The sequence below is a fragment of the Oryctolagus cuniculus genome, chromosome 4 (assembly GCF_964237555.1).
Source record: "Oryctolagus cuniculus chromosome 4, mOryCun1.1, whole genome shotgun sequence".
NCBI lineage: Eukaryota > Metazoa > Chordata > Mammalia > Lagomorpha > Leporidae > Oryctolagus > Oryctolagus cuniculus.
Genome location: NC_091435.1, coordinates 130,706,756 through 130,722,841, shown reverse-complemented (window position 1 = coordinate 130,722,841; position 16,086 = coordinate 130,706,756). Strand labels below are relative to the sequence as shown.

General features: G+C 46.7%; 1 protein-coding gene across 1 annotated transcript in view; it reads right to left on the bottom strand.

Annotated features, from left to right (window-relative positions):
* Positions 1 to 1,891: 1,891 nt before the first annotated feature.
* ERICH6 (glutamate rich 6) overlaps positions 1,892 to 16,086 on the bottom strand; it is a 41,101-nt gene continuing 26,906 nt past the window's right edge. Inside the window, exons 11-14 of the mRNA XM_051818716.2 lie at positions 13,534 to 13,619; positions 9,522 to 9,677; positions 5,213 to 5,441; positions 1,892 to 2,173 (exon numbers count right to left, since the gene is read on the bottom strand). Of these exons, the coding sequence (XP_051674676.2) occupies positions 1,910 to 2,173; positions 5,213 to 5,441; positions 9,522 to 9,677; positions 13,534 to 13,619 (735 nt within the window). The 3' untranslated portion in view covers positions 1,892 to 1,909. The remainder of the gene's footprint in view (positions 2,174 to 5,212; positions 5,442 to 9,521; positions 9,678 to 13,533; positions 13,620 to 16,086) is intronic.

Below are 16,086 nucleotides of genomic sequence, written 5' to 3'. Positions count from 1 at the left end.
TGTTTCTCCCTCTGTCTGTCACCCTGCCTTTCAATAAGTGAAACAAATCTTATTTTTAACAAAAACTCAACTACCTAAAATTTTTATCTGAATATTTGACAATGTCAGATCCTAGGTGGTTATTTTGTTCTTTGGGTGATGTCATGGTTCCCTGAGCTGAGTCCTAAGACAGTCCTGCGATTCCTTGCTGTTTGCACAAGGATGGGGAAGGGTGACAAATACAATCTCTTGGCCACCTAGACTGGCATTAAATTGGGTCATACCTGGCTCTCAGTCTTCAGGCCCTGCAAAGCCTCAGGGGCGCGCAGCAGGCCCCTGAGAGGCAGTGTGGCACACTCAGGCTTCCGGACTGGTGCAGGTGTCTACCTGATGCCGAAGCCAGGCTAGAAGCTCCACCTGCAGGAGTGGCTGTCAGGATCTGTCCAGCGTCGGCTTTTACCAGCTCGACACTGAGTGCCAGGTCCTGAGGTTCCTTGCTGCCTACTCAAGATTGGGGGTGGGAGGTGATAGAACACCCCACGTGTCACTGCCCAGGGTGGCCCTGAGCGGCAGTTCACACTCACCAGGCTCTGTGCAGTCTCGGTACACACAGCGCCCAATTGCACTAATACATGCCTAACCATGGCCGTCCCATGGGGGCACAGATCTCTATGGCAAGGGCCACTCCAGAGGCTGCATCTGGGAGCATTGGCCCAGGCGCTAGAGGCCTCCGGGTTTCCCCAGGCTCCGAGTCTCACCGTGCCGGTCCAGGCCTGAGCTCCAAGGCAAGTGTCTGAGTGTCCTTTCTCGCCCTGCTCCCCGGCAGCTGGAGTCGGGCTCCGCTGTCTGTCAGAGGCTGGGAGGGGGAAGGTGGAGGCAGTTTCTTAGCCACCTGGCTAAGGAAGTCCAAAACCTCAACTCGCAAATGGGAGCCTGCGGGGGAAGGTAGGGGGGCACAGGGCCCTGCCGAGCCCTGGTTTATATCATGGCAGGCCTGGTGCTGGATTCCAAGTCTAAGGGCTGGCCTTGGTTCCCTCTTGTTCCCTCAAGCTTGGAACTGGAGAGGGGTGACACAGGCAACCCCTTGCTCCCTGCTTTCTTCAGCGGGTCTCATCTTACTGTTTCAGTAAAACCCGGCACTGGCTTCCAGGTCTCTCGTGCGGGTGACTTGATGTGCAAATAGCCGTTCAGATTGGTGTCTGCGGGCCAGGTGATCACCCAAGCATCGCTCTCAGCTGCTATCTTGGTCCTTCTCTCCAAGACATTTAATTTCTTGGCCTGTCAGTTACAAGGAGTGCATTTGTCTATGTTCTTGACAGGTGGTCCTTTTATCTGTCTAAAAATAGACACATAAAACCTAAAATATGTGCAAGCAAAATAAAACCCGGGATGTGCATTGGGGCACACAAGGCTCTGCTGCCTCTTGGGGTGGCTGCATCCCATAGCAGAGTGTGGTTTGAGTCCCGCTTACTCTGTGCTTCTGATCTATCTTCCTGCTAATTGCACTTGGGAGGAAGGTGATGATGGATGGCTCAACTGCTTGGGCCCCTGCCCCTCCACGGGACTGACTTCAGGGCTCCCTGGGATTCCTTCAGTTCCGGCAGGCGGTCAGGGTGCTACTTGCCCAGCCCTCCCAGTGGCTCAGTGAAGCCTCTAACCCCGCCCTGCTTTCTCCTTTTCTCGTACTTGGGCTGAGTGGCTGGTTTCCTGGTGTCAGGCAATTGAGTTGTAGTTTTCTGACCCAGAGTGTTTACACCAGGAACGACCTCAGATGCGGGTTCTGAGTTTATAACGTCCCATATTTCTGCGTAGATTCCTGGTTGCACTGTTAACTGTTTTGGAAGCCTCCCAACTCCCTCCCACCCTCCCTCCCCCTCCCCCCGCCAATAAAAAGTAAAATTCCTACAAAACAACGAAAGCACCGTGGTTCTTAAACATTTTCATTGATTATGTTTCGTATGGCCGTCATGATCTCCCGCTTTATGCCAGAATTGTGACAGAGGGCAATTAGTTTTAGAGAAAGCGAAGACAGGTAGGAAGGTTGCTTTAGTTTTCCCAAAACCTGGCTTGAGGGAAAATTCGTACATCCTTCAAGTTTATGAAACAGGCGTCGGATCTTTATTAACTTGGCCAGCAGAAGCAGGTCGTCTCCGTTCAGGTACCGGAAGATCGGAATCTCCTCGGGGTGCAGCAGCTTTTCAGCAAAGAGAAGGAGAAAGGGCAGCTCAGAGACGGGAGTGGCACTGGGGAGATGGGAGGAGCCAAATGGTGGCACTCATTTGGGCTTCGGTTCCCTACCGAGGAGCAGCAGTCTAGTTATCTGTAACCAGGGGCGATGGTGTCATTCTAACCTAAGAAAGAGCTGAAATGCTGTGGAGACCTGAGAAATTACCCGGAGCTTGGAATGTAATCAAGTAAGGTAGCGGGCATCTACTGAGGGAAGAACACAGATGCTTCAAATAGCCCCTCTCCCGGGTGCACCCGCCCGGGATGGTGTGCGGAGTGCCCACTGGGAAGGCGCTGAGGGGGCCAGTCTTGCTCAGAGAAGGTAGGACCGGGGGTCGTTTAAACTCCCTTTCTGAAGCGGGCGTTTGGCCAAGCAGTGGAGACCCCAGTTGGGATGCCTGCATCTCCTATCTCATGCATGGGTTCACATCCCAGCCCGGCTCCTGATTCCAGCCAAGCGAGCTAAGCACAGCCTGTGACATTGGGGGGGGGGGGGGCGCGAGGGGGAGCAGGATCCTGGAGGTAAGGGAAGGCAGGCTTCCAGGCAGAGGAAGTGGTGGACTGAGTACAATGTGCCGTGAGCTCATCGGGTTTAGCATAAATCAGCTCCAGGACACGTGAAATATTATGTAACAATTTAAAAGAGATTTTCAGTGTTCCAGAAAATGCAGACATGGAGAAACCTTCTGTTTCATTTAAGTTGAAAACAAAAGTAAATAGAACTGCCTCCAACAATACAGTCAGTATAGTCTGATCTAATTCTTATTTTTTAAAAATGTATATGAATAATCTATAAATACCCAGCAAGCATGGGATGGTGATTACTTTGGGAAAGGGAGTTAAAATAGAAGAAGATATGAAAGGGAGTCTCGTTTTTTTAAAGGATTTATTTATTTATTTGAAAGTCAGAGTTACACAGAGAGAGGAGAGGCAGAGAGGGAGAGAGGTCTTCCATCCACTGGTTCACTACCTAATTGGCCGCAAGGGCCAGAGCTGCACTGATTTGAAGCCAGGAGCTAGGAGCTTCCTCTGGGTTTTCCCACGTGGGTGCAGTGGCTCAAGGACTTGGGCCATTTTCTACTGCTTTCCCAGGTTGGCTTTACCTGCTATGCCACAGCATTGGCCCTGAGGGAGTCTCATCTTTATCCTCTACATATTATTTGAATAATCTTCAAATATGAGGATATAGTCACAGTCATTTTATTCATTTTCAGAAACCCAAAGAAAGGGTGATTGTGACAACAATGAAAAAAAGTAAAATATTTGAACATCAAATTCTTCTTTTTGCATCAAAATGACTTAAGTTGGCTAAAAGTTCATTTCTAGTGGGGAGGGATCAGGAAGCAGGAACCCCAAGCATCTGACTGAGAACACTGTTATGTTTCAGGTCAGGATGTACTTACCATGAGTGTAATGTGCCACGGGAGGCTACGGTCCACGCTTCTAATCAGGAAAGAAACTTGTCTGGAGCCCAATCATCTGACTGCCCTAGCTAGACCAACAGAGCATAGCTAGAATAGTGCTTAGCACAACGTGGACCATCACTTCCTGTTAGCGGCATCTGAAACTTCCTTTTGTTTGATATTCAAAAGATAGTCCTGCTCGTGCTGAACACTGAGATCCTCTTTCTATGCATGTAAAAGTACGGGCTTTTCAGAAGTTGAAGACACTTCTGAAGTTTGGAGCTCCATCTTCCTTTAAAAATTGGTTACACTGGGGCCAGTGCTGTGGCGCAGTAGATTAATACTCCACTTGTGGCAACGGCATCCCATATGGGCGTTGGTTCTAATCCCGCCTGCTCTTCTTCCAATCCAGCATTCTGCTATGGCCTGAGAAAGCAGTGGAAGATGGCCCAAGAGCTTGGGCTCCTGCACCCGTGTGGGAGACCCAGAAAAAGCTCCTGGCTTTGGATCAGTGCAGCTCTGGGCATTGCAGCCATTTGGGGACCAAATTAACCAGCAGATGGATGACCTTTCTCTCTGTCTGTCCCTCTCACTGTCTATAACTCTACCTCCCAAATAAATAAATAAAATCTTTTAAAAAAATTGTTACACAAAGGTCTTTAGAGTTCCAGGGACTTGTCCAAAGTCACACACTATATCCATTATAAATGTAGATACATACACATCAATCTCTATTTATGGCCACCTCTGTATCTGTGTTGAGTTAACATTTACTAAGTGCTTATTCAGTGCCAGGTACCACATCTGGTGCTTTGCATTCTCATTGAATCTTCACAGCAATCTATAAGTTAGGAATCAGCCCATTTTATGAATGAGGGACTGAAGTGCTAGTTCATTCACTTTAGCCAAGTGGTGGAGCTGGGGTCTGAACTAGAGATTCTGTAAGTAACCTGAAGTCCATGTTCATGCTGGTGCACTCTTGCCGGTGGCTGAGTGTGTTCTGGGCCATGCCCTGTGCAAGGCACTAGCGACAGAGCAGTCAGTAAGACAGGGATTCTATGCTTCAGGAACTCACCGTCCAGTAGGAAAGGCAGCCATGCGGCCAAGTGAGGCAGCATGGCTCAGCAAGCACATGGTAAAGGCTGGTTCTTGGACAACCCCGAGGATGTGGTCAGTGCTAACTGGGCGGAGGACTAGGAGAATCAGGAAGTGTCTTTAACAAGGTGAGCCCCATGTTCGGTCTTGAACATGATTAGAAGAACCCCGGTCTCCTGGAACAGTCCAGGACTTTCTACCACAGCCTGGAGAAAAACACAGTAGCAAATCCTAAGACAAAGCCCCCAGAGCGACACCACTACCGGTCCCAGAGTAAACACTCATTAAGTGTTACTTGGATCCAAGTCTGAACTAAGGAATTTCTGAAGAGGAAAATTAGCAGTGTTGCCCCAATCCCACATGAAGCTTTCATTGTGTTTTTTCATTGAATTCCAAAATTCTTAAGGGATAGCAGGGTATATATATGTAAATATTATCAGTAATAGTATGAACAGAAGTTACTTCACTCATACTGTAAATGCTTTAGAATGTTTTCCAAATGTACGTACCTTCACTTTGGTTCCAGCATTGATTCTTGCTTGTCGGCCCATTGCTAGGAAAGTGATAGAAATCTTGTCCTGTTCTAAGATGCGAATTCCAACGTAACAGTTCAAGGCCAGAAAGACAGGTTTAAATGAAACAAAGGATGCGGAAGCAAGGACACTTGACCAATTCCAAGCTCTCACTCTGTTGCCGGCTTGGTCTGAATATTGACCTCCCAAGATATTGATGTACACCCTGGGGAGGAAGAAAATAAAAAAATCACAAGCAGTAACTACAATTCCATGCTGGGATGAGTGAGTCCTGTCCCTGGCTAGACAAGGAGAGTGACAGTCCTGCTAGCTAATGGCATATGAGCAGTGGGAACCTCAGGGGTTCTCAGGAGTGATAATCCCAGCACCACGTCCCACACTCATCTGAAGTGCTGAGTGCAATGTGAGGCCCTACTGATAAATTAAAATGAGTCCAAAAGATGGAACCAAGATGGCTAAGCGTTCTGCAAGGAGGAAGAGGGAGCAGGAAAAGTATTGGTCTGGGAAAGAAGAGAGAGACCGTTTCTGAAGGACAGGAGGCCAGAGCTTAGGTTTTCGCCCATGGGTGTAAGTTCCGGAGCAGTCTGAGCCAGCCTCAGTACGGGAGAGCTGTTTCTAGCAGCCCACCAATTCAGACTGAGGACCGGGAGGCCTCCCCCGAGGGCTGGGTGAGAGCGCCTGTGACCCTTGCCGGAGGGAAGAGCTCTGTGACGGAGCAGAAGCTGCAAGAATGCAGACCAGCTGGGGCTCCCCAGTCTCTAGGACCACGAGTGCCCCACATTTCACTACACTGCACACAGAGTGAGCCCTGTACACGCTGAGATCTGGTGGCACTAACTGTGCCATTCTCCTCAGTTGTCTCAGCAGACTCTCCAATCTGGATCACAGCCCCCACCTTGAGGAGAGAACTTAGAGAGACTTAGAAAGTTGGCTGGGCCTGTGCTGTGGTGCAGTGGGTTAACGCCCTGGCCTGAAGCCCCGGCATCCTATATGGTTGCCAGTTCTAGTCCCAGCTACTCCTCTTCCAGTCCAGCTCTCTGCTATGGCCTGGGAAAGCAGTAGAAGGTGGCCCAAGTGCTTAGGCCCCTGCACCCATGTGGGAGACCCAGAGGAAGCTCCTGGCTCCTGGCCTCAGATTAGCGCAGCTCTGGCCATTGCGGCCATCTGGGGAGTGAACCAGTCAGTGGATGGAAGACCTCTCTCTCTGTCTCTACCTCTCTCTGTAACTCTTTCAAATAAATAAAATAAATCTTAAAAAAAAAAGTTGGCTTAATTTGCTAGTGAATTATTTTGTTAGTGAGGTAAGTTGGCTGAGCGTTTGGTGCAGTGGTTAATTAGCCACTGGGATGCCTGTGTCCCATGTTGGAGTACTAGGTTCTCAAGGCCTGCCTACTTCACTTCTAGTTCAGCTTCCTGCTGATGTGCGCCCTGAGAGGCGGCAGGCGATAGCTCAAGTGCTTGCACTCCCTAATGGGAGGCCTGGATGGAATTCCAGGCTCCTGGCGTCAGCCTGGCCCAGCCCTGGCTGTTACAGACCTTTGGTGAGTCAATGAGTGGTTGGAAGATCTCTGTCTGCCTTTCAAATAAAATAGAACAGAGAAAAGAAAGAGACAGACTTGGTCATGTGGGTTCCCCAAAAGTAAGATAAAAAAATCTTATCTCCCCAGTATTGATTAGTGATAGGAACCTAATAGCAAAGACACAAAGGAGGAATTGAGATGATTATCTTAGCAGACTTAGGAAAGGAGAAATTTAGTTTTATCTTGAAATATGAGTGAAAATAATACTTGGCTGACATTATCTGGGTAAGCTGGTCCTTTTTGAATTTAATATACATTCTTTGCCTTGTACAGACAGATTGCCAGGTGGTGGCACAAGTTCATGGTGTGTTTTTTCAAGGAACTTGGCGTCCTGTAGCAGAGGGAATGTACTTGCTGCTCAAGAGGCAGATACAGGGGGTGTTGAGCGGATCAAGGAGCCGCCAGCCTGCCAGAGGTGTGGTTTGTGGGTCAGGTGGCTTCATGCAGTCTAGAATCTGTAGTCCAGCTCTCATTGACTTCGGGTGACAGTAAAGCACTCCACCAAATGTAGCATAGAATTGCCACTGAATTCCGAACGTTAAGTCAAAATTTTCCAGTATGTTTGGTGGTAATGGACTGACTGCTAGGTAAACACAAATAAGTCACTGTATCTCAAGTACTGGCAGGGGCCCAATTGGCCAATTATTGGCAAGATGAGAGTCTTGACACCTGTAAATAATTTAGAGGGATGAATATCTCTTTCTGAAAAGCTCAAAAGGTGTTAATCATAGTGAATCCAAATTTCACTTTGTTAGGCTACATGATATAATATGAACCCATAGAGTATGTATGTTAGTCGATCAAAATGGGATCAGGAACTTAATTCTTTCAGAGATTTTGTGTGTGTGTTACTATTGTTGGTTGTGGCTAAAGGAAGCTTACAAGTTAGGAGTGTATCTTGGGGCCAGCACTGGGGTATAGCAGGTTAAGCTGCCACCTGCAGTGTTGGCATCCATGTTCCAGTCCCAGCTGCTCTACTTCTGATCCAGCTCCCTGCTAATGTGCCTGGGAAAGCCCCAGAGGATGGCCTGAGTGCTTGGGCCCCTGAACCCACAGGGGAGACCCAGATGAAGCTCCTTGTTCCTGGCTTCAGCCTGGCCCAGCCCTGGCCAATGAGCCAGGGGATGGAAGATCTCTGGGTCTCTCCCTCTCTCTCTGTAATTCTGACTTTCAAATAAATAAATAAATCTTTTTAAAAAGAAGATTTAAAGAAGGGAATGTATCTCAATAACAATTGCGCCATTGTATAGTTCATATTTTCTTTTTCTTAAAAGATTTTTTTTTATTTGAAAGAGTTACAGAAAGAAGTAGAGACAGAGAGAGAGAGATCTTCCATCTGTTGGTTTCCTCCCCAGATAGCTGCAATGGCCAGAGGTGAGCCAATCTGGAGCCAGGAGCTTCTTCCAGATCTCCCACATGAGTACAGGGGCTCAAGTGCTTGGGCCATCCTCTGCTGTTTTCCCAGGTGCATAAGCAGGGAGAGGATTAAAGGGGGAGCAGCCAGGACTTGAACCAATGCCTATTTGGGATGCTGATCCTTCAGACTGGGGCTTTAATCCGCTGCACCACAACGCCGGCCCCAGTTCATATTTACTTTTTACTTTTTTTTTTTTTTTTTTTGACAGGCAGAGTGGACAGTGAGACACAGAGAGAAAGGTCTTCCTTTGCTGTTGGTTCACCCTCCAATGGCTGCCGCGGCTGGCGCACCACGCTGATCCGATGGCAGGAGCCAGGTGCTTCTCCTGGTCTCCCATGGGGTGCAGGGCCAAAGCACTTGGGCCATCCTCCACTGCCTTCCCGGGCCACAGCAGAGAGCTGGCCTGGAAGAGGGGCAACTGGGACAGAATCCAGCGCCTCAACTGGGACTAGAACCTTTATAGAAAGAATATGATGAGCCTTGTTTTGTGTAGTTGCTTGGAATTTTCCCATTGAGTTGCATATGGAATGGAAATTCTTCTGGAGCCAGTGTTATGGCGCATTGGGTTAAGACGTTGCGTGCAACACCAACGTGGTCATATGGGGCTGGTTTGAATCCACATTGCTCCACTTCCAACCCTGCTCCCTGCTAAAGCATCTGGGAAAGCAGTGGAAGATGGTCTAAGTACTTGATACCCTCCCACCCACATGAGAGACCCAGGTGGAGCTCCTGGCTTTGGTCTGGTCAGTCCCCTAGGCATTGTGGCCATTTGGAGAGTGAACTAGTGGATGGAAGATCTCTCTCTCTCTCTCCGTCCCTCTCACTCTCTCTAACTTTGCCTTTCAAATAAATAAACAAATCTTTAAAAAATGCTTCTTAGTTGAACATTTCTACCTAATGACCCTAACTTAAATAGATCACTTAAAGCCATTCTTAACATTTATAATTTTTTCCCACAAAATCAAAAATAAAATGGAGGTTGGCATTAGCCTAGTGGTTAAAGGTTGTGCATCCCATATCAGAGAGCCTGGGTTTGATTTCTGGTTCAAGCTCTTGACTCCAGCTTCCTGCTGATGTGGACAAATGGCTCAAGCAATTGGGCTCCTGCTACCCCTGGGAGATCTTGATTCACTTCTTAGTTCCCACTTCCTAGTTTCAGCCCCAGCCCAGCCCTGGCCATTACAGGCACTTGGGGAGTGAACCAGCTGGTGGTGGCTCTCTCTCTCTCTCAAATAAAATAAAATACAAGAAAAGTAAAAATGGCAGCAGGAGGAACCTAGACGCCTACCAGACATTTCCATTGGGATGATAGCAGGAACTTTTGCCAGAGGAGTCCAACACTGCCAGGATGGAGGGGTTAGTAGACATATCTTCTTGAACTATACTAGTGAAACCATTTATCCTGTTGGGCACTCGGACGATGGCTAGGTTTCCAGATGGATAGCTGAACTCAGATAAGGTTGTATGAGTTGTTCTAATGGTCCTAACTGTTCTGGGAATAAATTCAGTTTATGAAAGGGTACTTTCTAATTATATAGCATTCTGAAAATAAGAGATACTATTATTAACAATTTTTATGCTTTTTATGTGGATTAAAATGTATTTATTGGGGGGGGGCTGTTCTGTGGCGTAGTGGGTTAAACTGCAGCCCATAGTGCTGGCATCCTATATGGGCGCTGGTTCGAGTCCTGGCTGCTCTACTTCCGATCCAGCTCTGTGCTATGACCTAGGAAAGCAGTGGAAGATGGCCCAGGTCCTTGGGTCCCGGCACCTGCGTGGGAGACTTGGAGGAAGCTCCTGGCTCCTGGCTTCAGATCAGCCCAGCTCCAGCCATTGTGGCTACTTGGGGAATGAACCAGCAGTTAGAAAACCTTTCTCTCTCTCTCTCTCTCTCTCTCTCTGCCTCTGCATTTCTGTAACTCTGCCTTTTAAATAAATAAAAAATATATATTATATATTTATGAGATACAAGAATACTCAAAAAACACCAGCAAATGGAATCTAACAATATATAAAAAGAATTATGTACCATGATGAAGTGGGATTCATCTCAAGAATGGAATGTTAGTTTAATATCTGAAAATCAATTAATGTAATATATCAATAAAGATAGCCGGCGCCGTGGCTCAATAGGCTAATCCTCCACCTTGCGGCGCCGGCACACCGGGTTCTAGTCCCGGTTGGGGCGCCGGATTCTGTCCCGGTTGCACCTCTTCCAGGCCAGCTCTCTGCTATGGCCAGGGAGTGCAGTGGAGGATGGCCCAGGTGCTTGGGCCCTGCACCCCATGGGAGACCAGGAAAAGCACCTGGCTCCTGGCTCCTGCCAGGATCAGCGCGGTGCGCCGGCTGCAGCGGCGGCCATTGGAGGGTGAACCAGCGGCAAAGGAAGACCTTTCTCTCTCTGTCTCTCTCTCTCACTGTCCACTCTGCCTGTCAAAAAAAAAAATATATATATATATCAATAAAGAGCAAAAACACATGATCATCTCAATAATCACAGAAAAAGCATTTGGAAAAACCCCAACACACTTTTGTCAAAAAGACTCGATAGACTTCAAATAGAAGGGACTGTCTTCAACATGATAAAGGCATCTACGAAAAACCTACAGTTAAAATCATGCTTAATGATGAATGATTGGATGCTTTTCCCCAAAGATCAGACACTAAACAGAGATGTCCACTCTTTCCACTTCTAGTCAATGTTGTTTTGATCACAGAAAGTCCAGGGAAGAAAAAGAAATGAAAGGAATCAGCTTGGGAAGGGAAGTACAGTGGTGCCTCTGCAGATGACATGCTCTTGTATACGGAAAATCCTAAGGAATTCAGAGAACAATACATGACTTCAGAGTGGTAGGCTCCAAGAAATACATTGTATTTTTACACATGAGCACTGAGCATTCTGAGAATGAAATTCAGAAAACAGTTCTGGGATGGGTGTTTGGTGCAGCGTTGTAAAGATGCTGTTTAGGACACCTCTATCTCACATCGGAGAGCCTGGTTTTGAGTCCTGGCTCCACTTCTGATCCAGCCTCCTGCTGGACACCCTGGGAGACAGCAAATGATGGTTCAAGTACTTGGGTCCCTGACACCTACAGAGGAGATCTAGATTTAGTTTCTGGCTCCTGGCTTTGGCCTGGCCCAACCCTTGCAATTGAGGACATTTGGAGGACAAATCAGTGGATGGAAGATCTATCTTTTTCCAGCTCTCTGCCTTTCAAATAAATAAAAATAAATTGAAATTTTTATAATTCCATTTATAATAGCAGCAAAAATATATACGGAGGCTAATTCACTGTTAATACTCATACTCAGTCCATGTTTAGGCTGATGAGAAATCTGGAGATACAATAAATACAAGATTGATTCTGAGTCATTTTGAAAATCCATCACAACCTTCAAGAGAGTTAAGAATTAAAGTCAGGCCGGCGCCGTGGCTCACTAGGCTAATCCTCCGCCTTGTGGCGCCGGCACACCGGGTTCTAGTCCCGGTCAGGGCGCCGGATTCTGTCCCGGTTGCCCCTCTTCCAGGCCAGCTCTCTGCTGTGGCCCGGGAGTGCAGTGGAGGATGGCCCAGGTGCTTGGGCCCTGCACCCCATGGGAGACCAGGATAAGTACCTGGCTCCTGCCATCGGATCAGTGCGGGGCGTCGGCCGCAGCGCGCCAGCCGCGGTGGCCATTGGAGGGTGAACCAACAGCAAAGGAAGACCTTTCTCTCTGTCTCTCTCTCTCACTGTCCACTCTGCCTGTCAAAAAAAAAAAAAAAAAAAAAATTAAAGTCAGGAGCTGGCTTTGTGGCGCAGTGGGTTAAAGCCACTGCCTGCCGTGCCGGCATCCTATATGGGTGCCGGTTCGATTCCCTGCTGCACCACTTCTGATCTAGCTCTCTGCTATGGCCTGGGGAAGCAGTAGAAGATGGCCCAAGTCCTTGTGCCCCTGCGTCCACATGGGAGACCGGGAAGAAGCTCCTGACTCCTGGCTTCGGATCAGCACAGCTCCAGCGGTTGTGGACAACTGGGGAGTGAACTGGCAGATGGAAGACCTCTCTCTCTCTTTCTCTCTCTGCCTCTCCTCTCTCTGTGTAACTCTGACTTTCAAATAAATAAATAAATAAATCTTAAAAAAAGAATTAAAGTCAGGGAAAGAAATGATAACTAATAAAATCGGGAACATTGCTTCAGGTTTTTAAATATATATGGGCCTAAGGAACTAAAAATTCAATTTGCCTCCTGTGTTGTGAAAGCCATTTTTCTGATTTATTATTGATAATTATAGTTAAACATTTAGGAAACTACGACTAAAAATTTCCTCTAAAAAGGAAGGCCCTTGGTTCATGAAAAATGGTGCCTCATTTTTTGCTTGCATGTTTTTTACTTTCCTCAAGATACTAAATGAACTTTGTGCCAAAATATCAAATGGCCTGGCCATGGGGCAGAAGTCCAAGCAATCAGTAACTTAGGGTTCCATAAAAGGATGTTGAGTTTTGGTGTTAAAAAGTAACAAACTGCTCAGGCATGTGTAAACGTGTATCCATTTGGGAGGCAACACTCCATCAAAGCTTTAGAATGCCTGAATTTCTTTCCCATAATTTCTGCTCCTAGATATTTAATTCAAGATAATATACAGTAAGTGTACACAAAGCTGTTCATTTAGCTATTATATACAGCAGCAAAAATTGTGAAACCATCTTTGTTCAGTCATGGGGGACAGGTTAAATGGATGATATAGTACAAGGGTAATTCAGAAAGTTCATGGATGGAAATAATATGAACATTTTCCATGAACTTTTAGAAGCATCCTCATACATTGCTATAATGAAATACTATGTGATTATAAAAGTACTGCCATATCTATATTTATTGCATATTATATACTCATAACATCTATTATATAAAAGGACCAGTTATAAGATATGAATATATTGCATAACAGTTGATTTTTAAAGATCCATATGGGCATACTTAAAACCATTTGTGGAAAAATGAAGTTAGAAGTATTAATTTATTTGGGTGCAAAAAGACTTCATGATACATGGGAAATGTGTATTATGAAAACAATATGCAAGGATTTCAATTTTTTTTGCACCAAAATAAACTCATACTTTTAATTCCATTTTTTTCAAGAACTTCTTGAAGCACCCTTGTATATGCTCATAGGAAAAAATAAGGAAAGCTATGTTTAAAAATGCTACCAGCTTTCCTCTGGGCACTAGAATTTTAGAGGTAATGCTTTTTCTGTATATTTTTTTCTGTTTTTTAAAGAAAGTGAAGCTAACAAAAATAACTTTTTGGAAGAAAGGATACAATATTTGCATTGTGCCATCTGGAAATGAAGTCAGAAACTTGCTCCCATGTTTATAGTGCTTCTCCAGGAACTCGTCCCTCACAACCTGGCACCAGAGAAAAGAGCAGAACACGGGACTGTTACTTGTTTCACACACAAAGCACTAAGTGTATCAGTGAATGCTGTTGCCTGCCAGTGATACAAATCATTTCTTTTTCTTCTTCTTCTTCTTCTTTTTTTTTTTTTTTTTTTTTTTGACAGACAGAGTGGACAGTGAGAGAGAGAGGTAGAGAAAAAGGTCTTCCTTTTCCGTTGGTTTACCCCCGCAATGGCCGCTGCGGCCGGCGCACTGAGGCTGGCACAATGCGCTGATCCGAAGCCAGGAGCCAGGTGCTTCTCCTGGTCTCCCATGCGGGTGCAGGGCCCAAGCACTTGGGAAATCCTCCACTGCATTCTCGGGCCACAGAAGAGAGCTGGCCTGGAAGAGGGGCAACCGGGACAGAATCTGGTGCCCTGACTGTGACTAGAACCCGGTGTGCTGGCGCCACAGGTGGAGGATTAGCCTATTGAGCCGCGGCACTGGCCAGGAGGTCTTTTTTTTTTTTTTTTAAGATTAATTTTTTATTTGAAAGCAGACTTATGGAGAGGAAAAGGCAAAGAGAGAGAGAGAGAGAGAGAGAGAGAGAGAGAGAGGAACAAAAAGAGAGAGAGAGAGAAAGAGGTTTTCCATTTGCTGTTTCACTCCCCAAATGGCTGAAATGGCTGGAGCTGAGCAGATCTGAAGCCAGGATCCTGGAGCTTCTTCCAGGTCTCCCGTTTGGGTGCAGGGACCCAAGGACTTGGGCCATCATTCACTGCATTTCCAGGCCATAGCAGAGAGCTGGATAGGAAGAGAAGCAGCTGGGACTTGAACCAGCACCCAAATGGCACTGTAGGCGGTGGCTTTATCTGCTATGCCACAGCGCCAGCCCCTATTAGGAGTTCTATGTGCTTTGTGTACTTGGACATCTCTTTCTCCAAATTAGGGAAGTTTTCTGTGATTATTTCACTAAAACAGCCTTCTAATCCATTCTCTCTCTCACTTTTTTTTTTTTTAACGCTTTCAGAAACTCCTAAAATCTGTATGTTGGGTTGTTTGATAGTCTCCCATATGTCTCCAACACTGTTTTTAATTTTCCTGATTTATTCTTCTCCTCCTCCTCCTCTTCTTCTTCCACTTCCTCCTCCTCCTTCTTCTTCTTTTTTTTTTTTTTTTTGCCAAACTGAAAAATTTCCAAAGATTGGTCTTCTAGCTCTGATATTCTTTCTTCTGCCTCACCAAGTTTGTTGTTTAGGCTTTCCACTGCAATTTTATTTGATCTATTGACTTCTTCATTTCTAATATTGCATTTTGATTTCTCTTTTAAAAAATCTCAATTTCATGGGAAAATTTTCATTCCTGTCATGTATGAATTTCTTTAGTTCATGGATTTACTTTTGATTGCTTTGGAGTAATCCTATGATAAACCTTTTGAATTCCATTTCAGGTGTTTCATCAATCTCTTCATCACATTCTAATGTCGAATTGTTGTTATGTTCCTTTGGGGGAGGTCATGTTGTCTTTATTCTTGTTTCTTGAATTTCTGCATTTGTTTTTAGGTATTTATGGAGATACTTGTTAGTTTTTTCCTCTGATGGCTTATACAAGATAACTTTGAACTGTTCATCTGTGGCTTAGTGGAATGTCTGCACTTTCAGTGAATACCCAGAAGTGCATGCTGGATGTGGCCAGGGAGCTCTGGTCAGTGCTCCAGGGTGGGGCGAGTATCCAGGGTGACGCCCAAGTTGGTTGTGGTAGATTTCCTCTTGTTAACAGAGTGGGGGGTATGGTCAACTCTGTTGGTGTAATCACACCCTAACCCCTCTCCTCCAAGGTGGTCAATGCCTGGGTGTTAGCCCCCAGCGGGTTCCGCCCTTGTCTACGTTGCCATATGAATCACACAAATGATCTGCACAGTCCTCACTCCAAGCACAGATCCCACTGCAGTGACCTACCCCAGGCATCAGGGAGCTCTGAGAGTGTGGTGCCACTCACGATTGCCCCAGAGACCCAGCTACACCCTGCACCCTCTCGTGCAGCCACAGAGTCCCCAAAGTCTCATCACATTAGGCTCCCACAGTCACAGGGTGCAGAGGATCCATTCCACCCTGCCAGCCTATCTGGTCCACAGAGAGGCAGATGTTCCCTGAGCCAGCTTCCTCTGGGTGCTCTGCCTAGGCGGCTTGAGTCCTGGAGCCTGGGAAGGCTGGGGGCACCTCACAGTCTTACATGGGAGCCCAGTCCCCATCAGTCCCCCAGCCAGACTCAGGCAGTGGGGAATGCGGATTTTTCCCTCTGCTAGAATCCCTGATCACACGCACACACACTGGCTGAACGTTGCCTTCTCCCCGCCAGGTGCACCAGAGCTGCTGCCACCAGTCCTGCTGAGAAGATGCCATGTTGCTGCGCACATGCACAACGGCTTGTGCAGCTGCCACTTATGACCGAAATAGCACCTGCCCCTCCCAGCCAGTTGCCGAGTGCCATTGTTGGA